The sequence below is a fragment of the Drosophila ficusphila genome, unplaced genomic scaffold (genome assembly GCF_018152265.1).
Source record: "Drosophila ficusphila isolate 14025-0441.05 unplaced genomic scaffold, ASM1815226v1 contig_791, whole genome shotgun sequence".
NCBI classification, from domain to species: domain Eukaryota; kingdom Metazoa; phylum Arthropoda; class Insecta; order Diptera; family Drosophilidae; genus Drosophila; species Drosophila ficusphila.
In genome coordinates this window covers 14839051-14859210 of record NW_025064737.1, presented here as the reverse complement: position 1 = coordinate 14859210, position 20160 = coordinate 14839051, and the positions used below count along the sequence as shown (strand labels likewise).

General features: G+C 45.6%; 1 protein-coding gene across 7 annotated transcripts in view; it reads right to left on the bottom strand.

The window, feature by feature from the left end:
* Positions 1-20160, bottom strand: part of LOC108087138 (regulating synaptic membrane exocytosis protein 2) — a 46159-nt gene that overhangs the window by 9837 nt on the left and 16162 nt on the right. For 2 of the 7 annotated variants that reach the window (XM_017184341.2, XM_017184342.2), the window contains exons 8-18: positions 15117-15184; positions 11201-11420; positions 10719-11045; positions 9323-9990; positions 8867-9004; positions 8665-8799; positions 7813-7998; positions 5533-5655; positions 4201-4605; positions 3655-3998; positions 53-132 (exon numbers count right to left, since the gene is read on the bottom strand). In XM_017184341.2, the coding sequence (XP_017039830.1) occupies positions 53-132; positions 3655-3998; positions 4201-4605; positions 5533-5655; positions 7813-7998; positions 8665-8799; positions 8867-9004; positions 9323-9990; positions 10719-11045; positions 11201-11420; positions 15117-15184 (2694 nt within the window). Of the gene's footprint in view, positions 1-52; positions 2659-3654; positions 3999-4200; positions 4606-5532; positions 5656-7812; positions 7999-8664; positions 8800-8866; positions 9005-9322; positions 9991-10718; positions 11046-11200; positions 11421-12521; positions 13502-15116; positions 15188-18421; positions 18602-19154; positions 19197-20160 lie in introns of those variants that run through there. The other 5 variants (XM_017184340.2, XM_017184344.2, XM_017184338.2 and 2 more) reach the window with 5 other exon arrangements.

Sequence of the window (20160 nt, the reverse complement as noted above, 5' to 3'; positions counted from 1 at the left end):
GCTTAAAATGAATTGATTTATCTTTGGATGGGATAAGCCTCGATTTACTCACCGACTTTATCTTCGGCACCACCCTCTGCTGATTTGGAGCCACCCGCTTCGTCGGCTCCGTTTTTGTCCTTATCGTACTCGCTGAAATCGTCGTCCAACATTGCATCGATCGCATCCCAGTCGATGGCGTCCAGCGGAGCATCCGCGTCGGCGTCCGCATCCGCGTTCGTTGTTGTTGCGTTTGGTTCGTTCGTGTTATTCGTTGTTGTTGGATTTGTGGCAGTTGTTGTAGCATTTGTTGTTGTTGTTGTTGCGGTTGTCGTTGTCGCCGCATTCGTTGCATTCGACGATGTTGTGGTTGTTGTTGTTGTTAATGTTGTTGTTGAATTTGTGATCAGATTTGTGCATGTATTTGGTGGTGGTTGTTGTTGTTGTTGTGATTGTAATTGTTGTTGTTGTGTGGCGTCAAGCGTCAGGTTGTTGGCGTCATTGTTTATGGTGTTTGTTGTGTTTTGTTGTGGTGTTGATGATAGGGCACGTTTGTTGTTATTGTTGGGTGATCCATGAAGTTGTTGTTGTTGTTGTGGTGGTGGTTGGGGATTTGCAAAAGAGGAAGAAGAAGCATTATTAGCATTAGTACCACCGACGACAAGATGCCCAGCAGCGGCAGCAGATGTTGCACCACCGCTCCCACTACTAGATTTCGTCAGCTGCTCCGATGCCATCATCGATCCGCTAATGGCGGTGGTGCCTTCTTTCCCTTTTTGCCTAACTGATTGTTGTTGTTGTTGTAGTTGTTGATTGTGACTTTGGCTAACACTAACACTACTCGCTTGGCTATTGTGGTGATTGGTGGTGTGGTGGTTGCTATTGTGTGTACTGGCACCGGTAGTGTTGTGTGCACCACCGCTACCCATTCCGTTGCCCTGCTCCATTCCCGCTGCCGCAGCATTCAAGTCCATTCCCGATCCCAGACCCGAACCCGGTTCCATTGGTGAGAAATTGTGGGCATTCTGCGCACTTGGCGGATGCGGCAGATTCCTGCGCCGCTTGAGATAAGGAGCCGCTGGTCCGTACAACTTTTGCTGGCTGGTTCGCTGCAAGTCCAGCGACATGTGGTTCCTGGGATCCGCCAATCCCCGCTGGCGATGAGCTCCCCGGAATAGCGAGGGTGCCACTCCCCTTCGCGTCCAGCCCACATCCGAGTCATAGGTGATGGTCACTATCTTGTCATCGGTTACCAGGAAATGCGAGTGACTCAACGGATGGTTGGCATCCACATTGGCGCCCATATACGATTGCCGGATATTCGTTTCCGATCCGTAGCGTCGCGACATCGCCGAAGTGGGTGAGTGGGCATAAGGATTCGGATGCGGATAGGGATAATCCGCCGATGAGGGCATCACCTCATCCTCGTACCGAATACGTCGACGTCCCCAGCTCTTCGTGTGGAGATCATCGTAGTCCAGCGACCTCGATTGACCCTCGTGGAAGAGTCGTCTTCGCTCCAGCTTCGGTTTCTTCAGTATCGAAGTGGGTTGAGCCTTGGCCTCTGAAATGGGAACCGCTGCCACCAGTGCATCCTCACTTAGCTGTCGCGACAGGCGAAGCACCGACTGAGTGGGCGGTGGTGCAGGCGTTGCCATTTGACCCCTGGCCCTTCGATGAGCATTCGGCGTGGGCGTGTGCACATGGTAGGTGGGCACCACACCCAAGTTCAACTGCGGCCCCGTTAAACCGCCCAAGAAGTGCTGATCCACACACTCGCCGCACATCGCGGGATCCGTTGAGGGTGGCTCACCACCTGGTCCTCCGCCATACGGATAACCCATGGGCTGGTGCTGCGGATGCGGATGGGCATCCGCTAGGCAACACGGATCCTGGCAGGCACCAATCGCCAGACCGGCGGTGGTTAGGTGCAGGGTGTGGTGCGTGGACAGCACCACCGGCTGACTTCCGTTTTGGCAGTGGCTGCAGCTCTTATCCTGATGATCACGGACATAACCCACCAGCGAGCTGGGCGCCGCGGTGGCGTGGTCGTGGGCATGGACGCCGGAGGGCGAGGAGCTGCGGAAGAGATTCGTGATGGGCGTGGTAATGCGCTTGAATTGCTCAAAGCTCGGCAGCAGCGGCAGCGGATAGGCAGCGGCAGCGGCAGCAGCAGCGGTGGCTTGTACGTTCGGTTTCTGTCCGTTGGACCGTCGTGGTGGTGGATAGATGTCGATATCGAATGGTAAATGGGGCAATGGCGAGTAGAAGGCGGAATGTGGATGCAAATGCGCATGGGGATCGAGTGGATCGATTGGCTCCATCATCATTTCCTCGGCCATTGTGCCGGGCTCCACGTAGAACTGCTCCACCAACTGGCCGCTATTGGCATCGGTGACCAGCACTTGATGCGGTGGCGCCACCATTCCTATCCCCGCGGAAATGGGTGGGGAATCGGCTGCCGCCAGAGCGGCCAACTGCTGCAGTTGCTCCAACTGTTCCAGCAACACCAATTGTTGGGCGCCACCTGCCGGCAGATAGTCGCAGTCGTCCACCTCGATGGTGTTCGCTCTTCCCGGTTCCGAGTGATGTAGTCGCAATCCGGTGATCGGTTCGCCTCCGGATCCGCTGAGGAAACTGTTGCGGACGCCAAAGAGATTGCGCCAGTTGCGGGGGAAGCTAACGGTTATTGCGGGCAACGGTAACGGGTGGTATCGGGTGGTAACGGTTGGTAGCGGTGGTTCGGGTGGTTTGTGGTGAAGAAACATTTTTTGTTTGTGATTCAGGGGCATGCAAAGTGTTGGGGAAGGGGATAATATGCGATTTTTATGCCACATACAGTTCCCCATGAGCGTGAGGTTATTCAAAATAGACAGGACTCGGTGTGTGGTGAGATTTGAGTGTATGGTGGGTTGTTGTTGAACAAATAACCAGGCACATTCGAGGGGGAAGAGAACGAACAACGTCCGAGGTCAGCGTTTGGTTCGAGGTGAGTTGACACATTGTGGTGGCATTGTCAAGTGTTTTTAGCGAAGTTCGTGGTGAGTTGTTATGTGTTGTTGAGTTTTGTGGTGAGTGGTTGGCGTGTAAGCGTGTGGTGAGCACAGCACGCGAGAGAAGCATTCAAACACAAACACAAAGAGAGTACGCGCGACGAGAGCGGCGTTGTTGATTGTTGTTGAGATTTTCATAGAGATTTGATTTTATTTTATTTTATTTGAGCGGTTTGGTTTTGTCGGTTGGTTTGGCAAACGCAAAAAGTAAATGCAGAAAAGAAACTTTATGTTTTCGCTATCGTTTTTCGTTTTCGTTTTCAGTGTGCGTATCAAGGTGTCGGTGTATCTGTGTGAGCGAGATACTGCTGTGTGTGTGTGTGTGTTATAAAGAGAGAGTTGGGCGGTAAGCGCGCCGATTCTGATTCTGATCGAGATCGAATACCGGAGTCTAATTTAGAGCCTAATTCAGGGAAATTTTGGATTTTGCTCGCAGCTACTACTCAGAAAGTTAGTGTAAAGGGAGGCCAATTGGCGTGTGGCCCAGAGCGGAATTTCAGCGTAATTTTGGCAGCGTAGCTTGGCTTATTTAGCTAATGGCTAATGGCTTGGGCTCGACTGGCACTCCTTCCTCCTCCTCCTCCTTCTCCCTCATCCTCTCCTCAGCCCGCCGGCCACTTACCTGAGTCCGCGAGAGGTGCGCGGTCGCTCCGACTGCGTGGAGAAGGCGCTCGAGGTCACGCTGACCACCGACTCCATGTCCGAGTCTCCAAACTCGCCCATGAAGTCCTTGTCCGGAGAGAGCGAGTGTCGCGGCCGCATCCTGGCGTCCATCGAGTGCAGGTCGCTGTCGGACAGTCCCGTGTAGTGGCGCTCCCAGCCGCCCATTCCGGTGCTGCGGTACGTTGCCTGGTGGTGCGGCTGCCGTGTGCGGTGCCGTCCAAAGCGACCGCCGGAGGCCAACCGCTCGTCGAAGTCCTGCCCGAGGCGGTCCCTCAACATGGCACTCCGAGAGGTTTGCGGCACCTATAAAATAAACAATAAATTAATAAGTTTGAAATATCAGTTTAAAGATTCAAGTTTTTGTAAGTTATTGTTTCTATCTTTATTGGTATCTTTAAGTGATCAACATTTGATCATTAATTAATTAATAAACGGCTCCTTTCAAAACCACATTTCACCTTTTCTTGGTTAACTCTATAAGGCTTATAATGTTTTAATGGGTTACCTGTGGCAGTTGCCTTTTCTTGGGGGATCCTGTGGGCGTGGCTGTGGCCGAGCGCGACTGGAATCGCTGCTGCTGCGAGGCAGCCGCCGCCGCCGCAGTGGTTGCACCACCCGGTCCCTGGTAGACCGATGGGGTGTTGGGCGATCCGTGAACTGGAAGCACTGGATAGTCTATGTAGCGGTCGTCCGGTGGCGAAAGGGAGCCCCGCCTTGGACTGGTGCTCCTGTAGCCGTAGGCTGAACCGCCGGAGGGCACTCCGCCCACTCCGCCGCCGCCGCTGCTGCTGTGGTAACCGTCGCTGGGTGCCGCCGAGTGGCTCCGCTGGCTGAGGCTCATGCCACCGGGACCGATGGAGGAGCCGACACCATTACCACCTCCGCGACGATAGTAGCCGGTGGCAGAGGCCTGTGATATTGTGGTGCATCAGGTTGAGTGGTGGCATGGAAAGTAGAGTGGTGTTTTAGTGGTGCACCCTTCGACCGATGTTTCTTTTGAACCCCGCGCACCGGGGAACCGGGGATTCTGACAAACATTCGGATTGAGGCTTACTGACTAGAGAATGTGAGTGGTTCTGGGTGGTCGAGTGGTTTTTTGAGTAGTTGTCAGGCATTAACAGTGTGCTTGGTCTTTTGTGTCTGGGTGTATTTTGTGTCTTTGGTTAACTGGTACTGCAACTTCTACTGGAACATTAATACAAGTAAGTTCATAGATATATAATACGTAGGTACTGAGTTAAGAGTTAAGAGTTAAGAGAGCAAGATATAGAGCCAAACAAATTGGATAAGAATACACTTTCGAAACGAAATCAATCAAAATACATTAAGAACCGCACGCGGTTAATTAGAATATTATTAGTGGGTTAATCGGTTAGGTTAGATAAAAGATAAGCATAAACTCTGAACTGAAAGTGCAGTAAGTTGGCAGTGGTTTCGGTCTAACTAGACTAGCTAAACTTGTGGGGTGGAGAATGGTCAAAATATGTTTTGGTCTGATCATTTGGTGAGTCAATGAAGTGACCCTTGGATTTCATTTCATTTAAGCTAATAAGTTTTTTATGCCGTTTCAGATAAATGCAGCTAGATATTAGAACGAAGATATTGATTGGTTACTATGGAAGTTTCTTTAAATGACATCTAATCATTTGTGAAAGATTTGGGTATAGTACTTTTAGCTATAGTAAATCCTCTGAATAGATTTTCAATCCTAACAGGATAACTCTACCCCGAAGATGTTCTTCGCTTGAAGTGTTTTCGTTGTCTGTACTGTTCTGTTGGTTTTGCCATAATTTTGGCCACTTTGTTGGGTGGTTCGTTAATTTAGCTTGGTGCAAACCTGATTGTGGTAACTTTGTCCAATGCCAGATACAGTGCGGTAGTCGCGGGCCACCATCCCGGCCACCCGTTTGCGGCCCTGGGGCGACATGTCACGTCGGGACCGCCGCTCGTTTAGATCGAGCTGGATCGTCGTGTTCAGTGGGGTTATTTTTTTGGGGTGGAGCGGGACGAAAGGGTTTTGCAACAGGTTTTTTTTCGGGGGTTTCAGTGAGAGGTTGGAATCGAGAGAAAAAGAAGGAGTAGACAATAGAGAAATTTACATATGATCAAAATGGAAATGGAGAGAGTCTGGAGAATAGTGTAAAGGTGTTTTAATGTGTGGGATAACAAATATTGCGCTTGGATATTGGCCTCTTACATTGTGTTTGTGTGGGAGTATCTCAGGGTATGGTGGGTTTTCAGGGTCTGTGTTCGATCGACTCAACTCACATCAAGTATACGCAATGCTACACACTTAAAGCTACGAGGTGAAGCCACAAAGGAAAGCAGGACGGGCAAATCTCAGGTGCTAAGTGATGGATATACTATATATGGGCAAAAGCGGTTCTCTACAACGGCATGCAAAGCGGTTTTCATGTGATCATAAATGGCTGTTCGATCGTGGATCTTGGAGCTTATGACAGAGATAGATAGTTGGGCTTAGAAAGAGCCTGCGACAGTATGTGTTCTCAAGTTTAGGTTTACACGGATTCTTAACTTAAAACATTCGGCTTATTAGACTTAGACTAGATTAACTTCCATCTTAAATGCAATAGTTATAGTTATCGTTAGCTGAAAAGACGCGACCAAGTGAGACTTGAATTCGTTCGGGTTTTTAGTACAGAGAGAGAGTTAGTAGAACGACAGTTTAGACTTCGAAGAGAGAGAGAGAGTGGCAGTAGATCGAGAGAGAGATTAGAGAGAGAAAAATTTAACACACGCACAACCAAACAACGACACCAATTAGTTGAATAAAGGTTTCAAACGAAACAAAAAACATCATGATAACCAAAATACTTTGTACAATTGCTGGGAGGTGTCATGTCCTGTTTTCTTTTTTTTTGATTTTTTTCTTCTTTTTTTTTTTTGGCCAAAAACATGAACAGTCGGCTTCTGTCCGATTCTGTCCCTGACCATGAACCAGTTAGACTGTGTGCGATTGTGTTGGTGTCTGCGCGTGTGTGTGTATTAGTGTTTCGGTTTTCGATTGTTTGTGGCATGCGAACTGAATACTGAATACTGAATACTGAGAACTGATAACTGACAGAAACAGGAACTGGAACCGCAATGGAGTCCTCGGATGGAGCACATTCGATGCACGATGGCCATGTGTGAGTTATTCTTTCTTTTTATTCGCCAACGAGTTGCCAGGCTGATGGTGGTGATGATGCTTACGCTGATGCTGCTCATGGCATGTGATATGTGAGTTACAGTTAGAAAAAGCACACACACATAGAGACAGAGAGAGATAACAAACTATGGGAACCCAAGTAAGCACACTATGCAGAGCACCAAAAACTGTTCCGACGCACCGACTTGTGTATACTCTTGCTTTTATACCAAATTTTAGTATTTTAAATGCAATGTAATTTTGTATTAATGGTTCATTACTATTTAATTTTTATTATTGCAATCTAATCTCTCATCTTAAGGCCTTTTACGTAGCTGATTTTTAATCTTTTGGTGGTTAGATATATTGCTATAAATACTGACATGTAGTTAACTTCACAGTTAATCATAGACGAATCCATTTTACATTTCTGGTAATAACATTTTCATCCAAATTTTTTTCTATTATTCAGTAAATCAGTAAGCAAGAGTATATGCACATCAAGTATTATTTTTATTTTGGTGGCAGCGTCGAATGCTTTGTGGGCACATGTATGTGTGTGCGTGTGAGTGGGTGGGGCAGGGTGGGCGGTAATGTTCGCATGTATCTGTGTGTGCGTGAGGCTGAGTGCCACTGGAAGTGGCAAGCTGCGATTGAAGTCTAATGTATGCGGGTGTTAGTGTCTCTGGTCTCCTCACTCTTGTTGCTGTCAGTTGTTCTGGCTTTTTGGGATGAAGTCCTTCCCATTTCTCTGCGTGTACTATATACATGTGTGTAAAATAATAAATTCGATTCAATTCACGTTGGCTCCTGTTTCTTTGTGTGTGCCCTGAGTGTAATGTTGCTCTAATGTTTGTTGTTCAGAGGCTGGTTGTTGGCTGTTTTTTTGCTTGTTGTTCAAGTTGTTTATTTTCTGAAGTTGTTTGCTGTGGTGGCTGTTATTGTTGTTGTTGTTGTTGATGATGTTACCTCTAGCAAGGGCGGCGGACTCGCTGAGCTGCCCATCGACGAGATGCTGGCCCCGGGCGTCATTCCATCGATGTCGCAGTCGGACGTCGTGTCCGAGTCGCTCAGACGCGACATGGTGCTCGGCGGTGATAAATGATCGGTCGGTGTCAGTATCAGGCCGTCCACATCGCTGCAATCGTCACGTAACTGTTTTCGTTGTTGGTTTCGTTGTTGTTGTTGTTATGGTTGTTTTCATGGTTGTTGTCATAAATTTAGCGTCGCAATGTTGTTGGTTGTATGGTTAACGGAACGAAACGCACGTGTTGTTGTTGTTTTTGTTGGTTATGGTGGTTGGGTGTTTTTGATTTTTTATTTATGGTGATGTATTGGCGGGTGCACGACAAAAACCAACGAAAAAATAAACAGATTATGACAATGCTGAGTTAATAATTTTGTTTCAAACCGGGCAGCTGCTGCGGGGGGTGGATAGTGGGTAAAGGGTATTACCAGGTCGGTTCTGGATTTCACATTCACAAATGTTTATCAAGTTTGAGATGTTACTGAACAATTTTCTTATTAAAACAGACACATTTTGTAAAAGTGACTGCCAGAACAACCTAAACATTAAGCGTTACAAACAAACAAAGGAGAAAATAAAACATAATTAAACGATAACATTTTCCATTTCTCTTCAACCAGTTTTGTGTTAAGTTTTTCGCTCGCCAAAACTTCGTTCGTGAACCTGAACTCTGTATGTTTCCATCGTTCTTGAGTGTTTACCAACACCTGTTCATAACAACCCGGAAACGGAAACGAACGAACGCAAAATGGAAACCAAATGAACGAACTTAAAGAGCCGCGGCCCACACATACGAGATAGGAGGTGTCCTGGTGGGGCTGCAGCTGGTACCACTCGGCCTCGTCGTCCAGGATGTGGTGCGCCAGATCGATTACCACCTCGCCGATGAAGTCGTTGGCCCCGTACCGCACATAATCCCACAGCGTCACCTGGGTGGTTAAAATATGTTATTAAATTGATTGAATTCATTTGAATTTATTTATTGAGAGAACTCACCTCCAGCAATCGGCCATTGAGATCACAGCGTCTCAGACCTGAGTAAACAAAGGTCTGACCCCAACGGGGTTCGCAGGTGGTGCCCACCGTCTTCGTTCGCCGTTTTGATTTGTGGCTCCGATCGGGCAGAAGGAACACCTGAAAAATAATCAGCGTTTAGTCAATAAAAAACTCCTAATGCTCTACAATAATTCTAAAGCAGTATAAAAACTAAAATAAAACCGGAAATCATTTCAAATATTATTGATACTGTTCTACTGTTTATTTGATTTGATTTTTTAAACAATAATAACTTTTTAAAAACTTCGAATTATAAAAAAAAGTCGAATTAATATAAATATAAATTTAAAAATTGTTCGGTATTACAATTTTGAACTTTACTTTTGAAAAGCCAATTGTTGTTTCATTGATACTACGTACATATTACTAATATTATTATTACTTAGTTTTACTCACTTTTGCATAGGGATTGCGGCCCGCTCCGCTCTGTCGGAGGGAGAGGCCGGTGGCGCAGACCAGGGTCACGATCAGCTGCAGGGTGTTCTGGTCGTAGCCGAGCTTCAGCTGCAGGCGGCCCTCGATGGGGATTGGCTGCGTGGTGGTGCCTGAGCCACTGCCCATTCCGATGCCGATACCGATGCCACCGCCCACCCCGTGGTGGCCCGGCAGGTGGGCGGCGGCGGGCGGAGCCTGGTGGTGTTGGAGCGGATGCTGGTGCGGGTGCTGGTGCGGATGCGGGTGGTAATGGTGGTGATGGTGGCCCGCCGTCGTTGTGCCGTGCAGGCCGCCGGGGGCGGTACCGGAAGCGGACGCGGACGCGTGGGCGTGACCGTGGGCGGGGCCGTGCGACTGGGAGTGGGGGGCGTGGACGCTGCTGGTGCTGCTGCCGCTGCCGCTGCCACTCCCGCTGCTGCTGTGGCTGTGGGTGCTGTGGCTTGGTCCCAGGCGCTGCGTCTGCCCGACGCCGCCACGTTGCCGGATTCCCGATCCTGATCCGGATCCGGATCCCGATCCCGACACCGATCCCGGTCCGGAAGCACTCGTATGGATGTCCGGCGAACCGGGCGAGGTGATCAGCACGCTCGGCTTGTCGCGGTGGATTTCAATCGCCTCGACCGCGGGTGCTGTGAATGGATTTTGATTTGGTTTTGGTTTTGAGTTAATTATGGGTTTGGAAATCAAATTAGTCAAATATTTAATTTGGAGTAGCAGTTAGTTCGGGTAAGCGTATTGTTAATGGTACTGTTCATTTGTGGTGACTGAATTGGATGAGACTATCCTTTTTGGGACACAAAACACTTTTACCCTTTCACTGATTATTGAACTATAGTGTTTCCAATAAAAATATTATTGAAGATAAATAACTACTGGTTTCCAATTGAAATTTAGTTAAAAATAAACAAAAGATTATACCATTTATCGGAAGTTTTCTTATAAAAGAATTATTCGAACTATAAAGTTATAGTAATGGGATTTCGTAGTAGTTGTTTAAAACTTCAAGAGAATCCTAAATTTGTAAACATTATTTGTATCATTTCAATTGGTATCGAGAATTCATATTAATAACTAAATTTATATATTTTTGTAAGAATTCATGTAAATAACTAAATTTATATATTTCTGTAATTAATTAGAAATGGATGATATTTGCTTTGTAAATATTTCCTAATACCATGGATGTTGTTTGTAAATGAAATAGTTTTTGATTAGATATGGAAATTATTACTTTTCCTAACCCACTGATTTTTATCTGCACTTTCAATCACACTCAGTCACACGTTTTCACCTAGACACACACAACCTCGAAACGAATCTAATTTTCCGGGACTATATTCTATGCACTATATAGTACCTTTGCGCTGGAGATATCGTCCGCCGCTGCTGACCACCGCGCTGCCGGCCATGCTGCTGGCCAGTCCGCTGTGCGGGAAGTTGGCCGAGGAGCGGCGCGCGGGGACGCTGTTGGCGGATGATCCGCCGGAGGCGCCGCTGATGGGGCTGACGTTGCTGCTGCTGCCACCGCTGCCGCCTCCACCACCGCCACCGCCGCTGCCGCCGATCGGCCGGCTGACAATCAGTTCCACCTGGGCGTCCAGGCGACTCTCGTCGAGGATGTCGTACACCTCGTCGGCACTCTTGTTGTGCAGCCCGCGGCCATTCCACTCGAGGATCTCGTCCCCTGTTCGCCGATCGATCGATGGATGGTCGGTGGATGATGTGGTGTTTGGATGTTTTGATCACAGACAGAGATAAATAGATAGAAATAGAGAGAGAGAGAAAAGAGAGCGTGAGATGTGGTGGTCAATGGTTTTGTGGATGGTGGATGCACTTTACCTGGTCGAATCCTTCCCTCGAGATCGGCCACCGATCCGCGCTTCACCTTCTCCACAATGGCCCCGCATGGACCTCCCGATCCAGATCCCGTTCCCGTTCCGAGGATCTGACCGCCGTTGACCTTTAAGCCTAATATATCCTCCCCATCATAGTATTTACGCAATATCATATGCCCGATCAGGCGAGTATTGTCCGCGGATGTTTGCCAATTCACCGGATTCTATATATGCATCGATCGATTTACGATTTTTGGGAGTGGAATGGTGGTTTGGTGATTGTATTTTTGGTTTTTTTTTTTTGGTGGGATATTGGTGGTTTATAGTTTACATTTCGGATTGCGGATGATCGTGCATTGATATATATTATTTTGGTTGTTGGATGTGGTGGTGTCGGTGGGGAGCCATCGTATGCGGGAAGTAGAATTGTTTTTAGTTAGCTTTTTTTTTTGCACCGCTTAAACATATAGAGAGCTTAAACCCTAGGTTAAACTTACAATTAGAGTTTGGCAAACGAAAACATATGTATAACAGTAGAAAGTAACAGTTTGTACACTTTTTCACATTCATGTTTTTGGTTTTTGTCTTACAGGCTAGAAACATTTTCTACTCAATCACGAATAGTTTGCATAGCGCATAGATATGGATACATAGTTGTTTCTTTGCTGTTCCTACTTTATTTTTTTGAGAACACACACGTTTCAAGAGTTGCCTCAACTCGAGGCACGGATCAGTAAAAATTTGAAATGCTAGAGAACAGTGTGGACTAACGACATTTAGAGGTCATGCAGGGCGTGCTAATTGGGGATTCTTTTCATTTTGGGGTGAAGATCTTCATGCAAGCACAACACTTAGAGGTTTTGAAAATATCGGTTTACTGGGACATGCAAGTTTGGTTCATTGTGGGTTTCGAATTTCTCTGGGTTTCTTTTTTTTTAGCAGTGAGGTCGAATGCTGAAATTGTCAAGATGTTTTTGTAATAATAGCTGAAAGTTGGTTGCGAGCTGCGAGCTGGGAGTGATAACCAAAAACGATATTATTGCTTGATTATGTTCAGGGGGAATTGATTATGGTTGTTTTTCTGGACATGACAAGAACAACAAACAGAGAAAGTTGGTGGGGATATCTTTTTTTTTGGTTTGGGGACTTCCATTGGGTATTTATATCCACACAGACAAACGGAAAGTGGGGACCAGAGGGGGAATAAAGAGACAAAGAGAGAGAGAGACAGAGAGACTCTACACAGACACAATGCATTCTTGCCCATCTTGGATTTCTTTTCTTTTTTTCTGGTTCTTTGTATCCTCCAGCAGGTTTCTGTGTACCTTGGGCCCATCTCCTCGATTGGAGTCCTCGCTGCTGGTGAACGTGCTGCTCGTATCGATGCCCGAGTCCTTGGTGGCCGAGTCCTGGCTGCCCTGCCGCTCGGCCTCCCAACGCGACCAGTCCGCTGCTCCGCCAGCTTCGAGGCTCTTGCCGCTGCTCAAAATGGTGGCCGCACCCACATCGACGGCCGTCGACGGCAGGATTGCCGTGACCGGTGGCAGTGAGCTGCTGGCCGCCAGAATGGAGGCCTCCTCATCATGGGCATCAAATCGCACCGTCTTCTTTATTCTGCGCTCGGTGAAGCGTCGCGAATCCTGGGCCGCCGACGAGGAGGAACTGTTGGCCGGTTCGTCCCAGTAGGCCGCCTCTGTGGAGCTAACGGAACTGCTGCCGCCGCCACCGCCGGCGCCTCGTGTGGCGCCCAAAAGGCCAACACGTTGGCCACCCCGCACCGGCTGACCTTGAGCCTCTGCCGCTGCCATGGCTATCGATCCCGATCCTCGATCGTAACCCTGTCCAATCACAATCTGCGGCTTCGTTTGGGGATAGTAGCTGCTGCTAGTGGTGCTGCTGCTGCTGCTGCCACCGCCGCCGGCGGCTGCCAATGGCGGGGCACGACGATAGACGCCAGCAGCACCACCACCACCTCCTGCTCCACTTGCACCTCCTCCTCCCACTCCTACTCCTCCGCCGCCGCCGGAAAATTGCCGCTCGTGATTGCTGCGGTTCAGCGAGTTGCGCTGCTGGACGTCCAAGCGAGCGGTACGCGTCAGCGGATATTGCTCCAAACGCTCGCGATGCTGCAGCTCGTAGCGATCCCGCTGATCGGCGGAAGCGTACAGCCGATGGCGGAAGTCAGCACCGGCACCGCTGAGACCGCTGATGCCGCCACCACCGCCGCTGCTCAGCAGATCCCGTTCGTTCAGGCTGCGCTGCTGGCGCCACGGATCCAATGAGGTGCGCACCTGGAGGCGCCCGCCTGTTTGGAGGATTGGTAGATGTTGATTGGGTGTGGCTATAAACGCTACTACGGGAATTGCTCTGCGGGATTTGATTTATCGAGGGTTTTCTTTTTTTTTTTCTGGGTTTCAAGGGGTTTTTGGTTGGTTGGGTTGGGGGGTTGGACTTCAGGGGTAACGCGCCGCTTGCCTGCCATAGTTTGTTGTCCTTTTCAGATGTTTCAACAAATGCACACAATCATAATGGTAATCGATCGGTTGAGAAAGCATAAGTTCAAAGCAAATAAATACGTATGATATAAGACTTAGTTTTTTGTTTTTGGTATCGGTTCTGATCCAGCCCTGTGATTCGAGTTCTTGTGGCAAATGATTTTTCGAAAATTTCATATAAAAGCTAGAAAATGTTCATTTATTTTCATGAGTGAAAAGTAAAACGAATTTTTTTTTAAAGCTATAATCTATGATAGTTTTAGTGCAACTAATTTGAACCTAAGTTCATATGAAATACGATTTGTATATCCCTACCTACAGAAAAGTGTGTTCGATAAACATTTTAAAGAGAGAGTGCTGATGACATTCTAAGTTTCGTAATAGGTTGTGATTATCTTGGACCAACTAATTAAATGTTTTTGAAATTCTTTTAAGAGATCAAGATGTATTTAGGTCTTATCAAATTATATAAAATTTTCGAAAAAGTTGCGGCTTTACCAAAGTTCTGAGCACAACTGCATGAATAAGCTAATGGGAAGTACGATATCATAATAGACCTACGACTAGAGCTACGAGTGTCTCCATAGCTGGGACTAAAGTGCCAGGGGCCGGGGAAAATGACTCAAGGGTTAAGTGCCCGGTTTTCAGGGGTTCGGAGAAGTACAAGGCATTGAAATACTTATCTGTTGCGGCTAAAAGTTGCAAGAGCATTAAGTTACAAGCTAAGACTTTCAGGGGGCAGAAACTCTGGGGTGAATTGGTGGCCCACGGGTACAGTATTAACTGTTGAATGTTCTGAATGTTCGGGTGTGTGTGTGTGTTTGTTGGACAGTGTAAATTCTGGTTGAAGTTAGAAGGAAACGGGAAACAGCGTTACGATATCCATGCAAATTATTCACCAAGATTTCTTGTTTTGTCAAAATTTCTTTTTGTTTCAGTTCACATTTACAGGTAGGGTTAAAAAACGTAGAAGATACATAAAAAAGGCAGAAAGTAACAGATACAAAAGTGTTCGAAAATCTCGTCAAGTAACGATAACGTGTGTTCACAGCCAGAAAGATAGTGTGTGGAGTGTTTGGAGGAAATCACGTGATGATCGAGAGAGAGAGAGAGAGAGCAGAATTTGAAGCAAAAAAATGTATACGGACTTGATTGCATCACCAGCTTAATGGCTATTATCAATAGGTTCTAGGGAGGAGAAAGTGAAGGAGAGTGTGTGTGGGAGAAAGTGTGTGTGAGTGGAACGACAGTGCTCGAACAAAGGAAACAAAGTTAACAACTAAGAAAATCGCACATTCCTTGCTTTCGCTTGTGACATGTGGTGGTAAACTTATAAGAAAACATAACATCGAAGAGACGCACACACATTCAAATTAATTTGCATTAAATTCGCCTTTGGGCCTGGTTTGAATTCTTTTCGCTTACATTTGCATGAATCTGTAGATCGCCGGGCGAGAGAACGGTTTGGACACCTTGAACGCCGCCAAAATTACCTGCTATTCGATGTTTATTTTTGGTTTCATTTCAATTTACACATTGGGTTTTCGTTTTTTTTTTTTTTTTGGGTTTGGTTATTATGGTTTATTGTGGCGGGCAAGTTGGTTGGAGTTTCATTTTCAGGGCAGATCAGATAGAGAGAAAGAGTGGAGAAAAATATATGAAAACAATATTTCATAGGTGAGTAAAAGTGGTAAATGTGAGTTAGACTAATGCTTAACTAACTTACTAGCTTAGCTTAAGGGTAAATTCATTAAATTATTGGGGTGTTTTAATCAATATTTTTTTAAACGATTAAATTACATCTACTTTTTGGTTAAATATACAAGTATTCAGGACGCCAAGGAAATACATTATCCTATACTTATTATTATAATTACCCAAATATATTACTGTGCTAAATTAAATGTTGTTTTATAGCTTAGGTCTGATGTTTTCGAGTGCTCATAAGCAGCTAAAAGCTTTCAACTTTACATTACGGGTACATTTGTTCTCAATAAGAATTGCAATTTACTTTTTGCCCTTGAAAGTAGGCAATGAAAATTGTTGCAAACGCATTTTCAACCATTTTCTTTAAAACAAATGCACACTCACACAGGCACAGCAGCATGCCAACACTCACTCAGACAATCGCCTTGGGTGCGAAAAAGAACTAGTTTTCCGACACACAGACACACATACACTTGCATTTTTGTGGGCCATACCCCTGGCATACTTTCATTTGACTTTGGTCACGATACAAAACGTTTATTGTGCGCATAATGGGCAACAGCAGCAACAACAAGAACAACAATCAACAACAACAATAGCAACAACAACAGCAGCAGTAGCGACGACGACGGCAAACAAAACAAAAACAAGTGAAATAAAAATAAAAAAAGAATAAAAAAAATTGCATAAAAACAGCAAGACCAAACGATAACAATGTAAACAAAAGAAGGCACGAAAGTAAAACAAAGCCAAAGTAAAGTAAATTATTTGAGAAACCACACGCACAATCTGCTTTTAGAAGGGGTGGTGAAGGGGGGTTGAACGTTCGGCGGGCGGATTTAGGGGGAAGCAGTGGTGGGGCAACGAAAGGGGGCAAGTGAAAGGCGCAAAAGACCAAGAAAAGAAAGCAAAAATCAATAATGTACACAAAAACACGGTCATTTCTGTCCCTTGGCGACCTTTCTTATTGTTGTTCGTGTTGTTTTTTGTTGTTGCTGTTGTTGTTGTTGTTCTTGTCGCATTTTCGTTGTTGTTATTGTTGGGGAAAGGCTGCGCACAATCATCGCATTGTGCAACACACAAAGAAAACGAAAAATCAAACAAATTTTACATTCGGGTGTGCGTGTGTGTATGTCGCTGCTTCCTGTTTTATATTTTTGGCCATAAATTCAAGCCAGTTTTCGGCTGTCAGGAAAGGGAGAGGGGTTGAAGAAAGGGGAAAGGGGAGGGGTAAGGGGTGAGGGGGTAGGTGTAATGGGCGTTGGGCTGGCAAAAGGACACTAAAATCATCATCATCATTGGCGGCGGAGCGGGAGAAATGGGAGAAGGCAGCCGTAGCTTGTGCTATTTTTAAACCAACGCTCGAACTCACACAAACACCAGACACACACACACAGACACACGCAGGCGCATAAATAGCACACAAATGGCCGCAAACGGGCACACAAACATCAACTCACACATACACACTCAAGCGCCAGCAAACAAACTCTCTCACACACACACACTAACACGCACTTTCTGCGTGGGCCAGCCTCAATGTTCGCATTAATGTCACTCATACGCACAGTTGCACATGCAAACAAACAACAACAAACACGGAATAACAAGAAGAACAAGATGAACAGTAACAACAATAACAACAACAAAAACAACAAACAAGGCAACATCAACGTCAACTGGTGTTGGTCAACGATTTAATTAAATTCAGCCCCATTCCCCAAAGATCCTCAGTCGGTAGCATTTTAAAATAGCCAAACACCCGTTCATATATCCTGTGGCAAACACACTTAAGCACACACTCACACACATATATACAAACACACGCATACCAGCTCGCCCACGCAGGAGTGCGGTCTATATTTACTTATTCACAGCCTGGTCGCCCATATGCGACACATTTCGCGTTGATGTTGCGGTTGCCATTTAGTTTTTGGCCCCGTAACCCCCATCGCCCCGAAAGTCCGTCTCCATTCTAGGAGCTATTGATTTTGTGTGTTTAATCGAAAATGTAATTCATTTCACAAATTTGTTGCATAGTTTGGGCGGCATTCTCGGGCTGTTGGAGTTTTTGGGGGGTGGACATTGCACACACACAAACACACACACATAAATTTTGCGACTAACACTGAAGCTGTGACGTGTAACTAATACACCGAGAGCTCTCTAAAGCGCATTTTAAATTGGCTAAGTGATATGGAGTTTAAATGAGTGTGGGTAACGTCACCTGCCTAATTAAAATTAAGTTAAATTAATTTATTTTAGATGTACATATAATCCCAATCTGTCAAATGTTGGTATTTTCATTTATAATTGCGCTTTTAGGAAAAAAACAAAAGGTCAAAAATACCACAAGAATTTCATTAATGATAAGCCCTTTTCAAGCCTTATTAACTTAACAAAGTTGAAGAGCAAACAGTGTTGTCAGTAATTTTTAACGAATTAAATTTAATAAATTAAATCACATCTTTCGCCTTTACTAGAATTTGTTGTAATACCCCTAAAATATTTCTATAAAAGAATAACCATATTTGAACTCATTTGCTTTTTAATTGAACTATTTTTATGCTCAATTCATGTCCTCAATTATACATTCAAACGTTGCTTTAATTAAAACCTATCCAAGGAAATCTTACTTTTTGGCCCGCAACCAAAAGTGACTACTCTGCATTCCTCTTCGATAAATTCAACTGATTTTGTTGCAGTTGATGATGCCTTTTTGTTATTGTTCCCATGTTACTGTTGTTACTGATTGTTTTTTTGGCTGAGATTCGGATTTTGCTTTTGTTGTATTTGACGGACTTTTTTTTGCACGCTATAAGCATTTTTGTATACTGAGTGCTAATCTATTTGCATTTTGCATTTAAATATTTCACTTTTTGGCTGTCTAAGCATTTTGTTTGTGGGTTGGATGTTGTTGTTTCGTTGATATGAGTGTGTGTGGTGGTTGTTGTTTTTGTGGTTGTTGTAGCTGTTGTGGGTGCAATTTAAGAGAAGCTTCACTAACTGCAACTGACACTCACCTCAAAATTCAGTTTCAGTTTATGGTTTTATTTTATTTTTTACTTTCCCTTGGTTTCTTTTAGTTATTCTCCCATCTGTTAGTAAATTACGTAGGGCTTCCTTTATTTTTGGTATTCCTTATTTACAGATCCCTTAAGCTGTTGTTGTTGTTGTTGTTGAATTCTAGTTTAGGCCGTTGCCTAATTTGAGGCACAAATTGCTGGGCATGTTAGCCAACCACCCCGCACAAACACAAGCACACACACACACATATACACTGAGGCTCAGGTGGCTCCTAGGACAAGCCACCCAACCACCCACTTCTCGCAAAGATTGCGTGGCAGTACAGTAAACAAATCGAGCGATTTCCTTCTACCTGCTAACCAACAGCAAAATGGCAAAAAAAGAACAAAAAAAATAAAACAATAATATTAAGTTGCTGCTGCCTCCGCTTTTTCCTTTGCGAGTGTGTGTGTGTGGGTGGGTGGGTGGTTTTAGGCCCTCCAAGCGAGTGGGCCGTGGGCTCGGGGTCGTAGGTGGATGGGTGGTTGGGTGGCTGGGTGGTTTGGTGGCTGAGTGGCTCGGCTGGTTGGCCATATGCAAAAGCGTCCGTTGGGCGCCACAATTTGCGCAGTGTATTGTTAGTCGATTGACTGATTCGAGAGGAAATTTGTTTGCTTTTTTTCGCCTTGGTTGTTGGGTACGCTTTCGCTCAATTAGGCAGATTTAAAGCGATTTCAAGGTCGTGGTTACCTTTTTTTTTGTTGAACAATTTTTTTTTAGCACTTTCACTTTCGAATATTTATATTTAACTTTTCACGTGAGTATTGGGGTTTTTTTTTATAACTTTTTGGTTAAATCTGGCTGAAGGGCAATTATCCTTGGCTGCTGCTCAATGCCAAGTTCTCAATTATTTATGCTTCATGGCCAATTAAGTACATTTTTATTTAACTGACGCCGCTCTCTTCACTTTCTCCGCTTTCTCCGCCCGACAGCCACATGTCAGGCTTTTCCTCGAGGCCTCCTCCTACTTTTCGGATTGTACAATTTCCCACCAAGGTTATTTTTAACTCGACATTCACATTTCACAGAGTTTGGCTTTCGCTTTTCCGCCCGCTTCGCTTTCGATTTCACTCACTGACGTTGGCTTTTTGCGCTTTTCACTCGTATTTCGTTTTGCGGGGACTCCTGTCGATTTTCCAGCAACGTATTTTTGCCTATATTATTGGCTAGTAGAATATTTCCTTTCTTTTCTTTTCCTTTTTATTTTTTTTTTTTTTTTTTTTTCTTGCGACACACGTGCGAAAATCGCGAGAACGACCGCTGCGGCTGTTTACTCGCCTTTAAAGTTCATCGAAAACTAATTTTCGTTTCGATTTCATAAAAAATCTCAATGGAATTTTCGCTTTACGCTGCCGTTCGCTTTCCCTTGCGCCTACTCTCATTCTCTCACTTTCTCTCTCGGTGGCTGTTGTTGTAATGTTGTTTGTTGCTGGAGCCTACAACGTTTCCAATAACAATGTTACACGGCGTCCAGTGTTTGTTGCTGTTGCCCACTTTCCCATGGCGATTTCCAGTGCCGAACTAAAAATAAAGTTAAGCGCGTGGCCAACACCGCTGCCGCTGCTTCTGTCGCTGCCACTGCCTCTGCCTCAGTCGACGTCGCAGCCAGCACCGATAACATTGACAGCTGCTGCCGCCCACCGCCCACTGGGCCACCCACCACCCAACTAACAATCCACCGCCCAACGCCCACTTT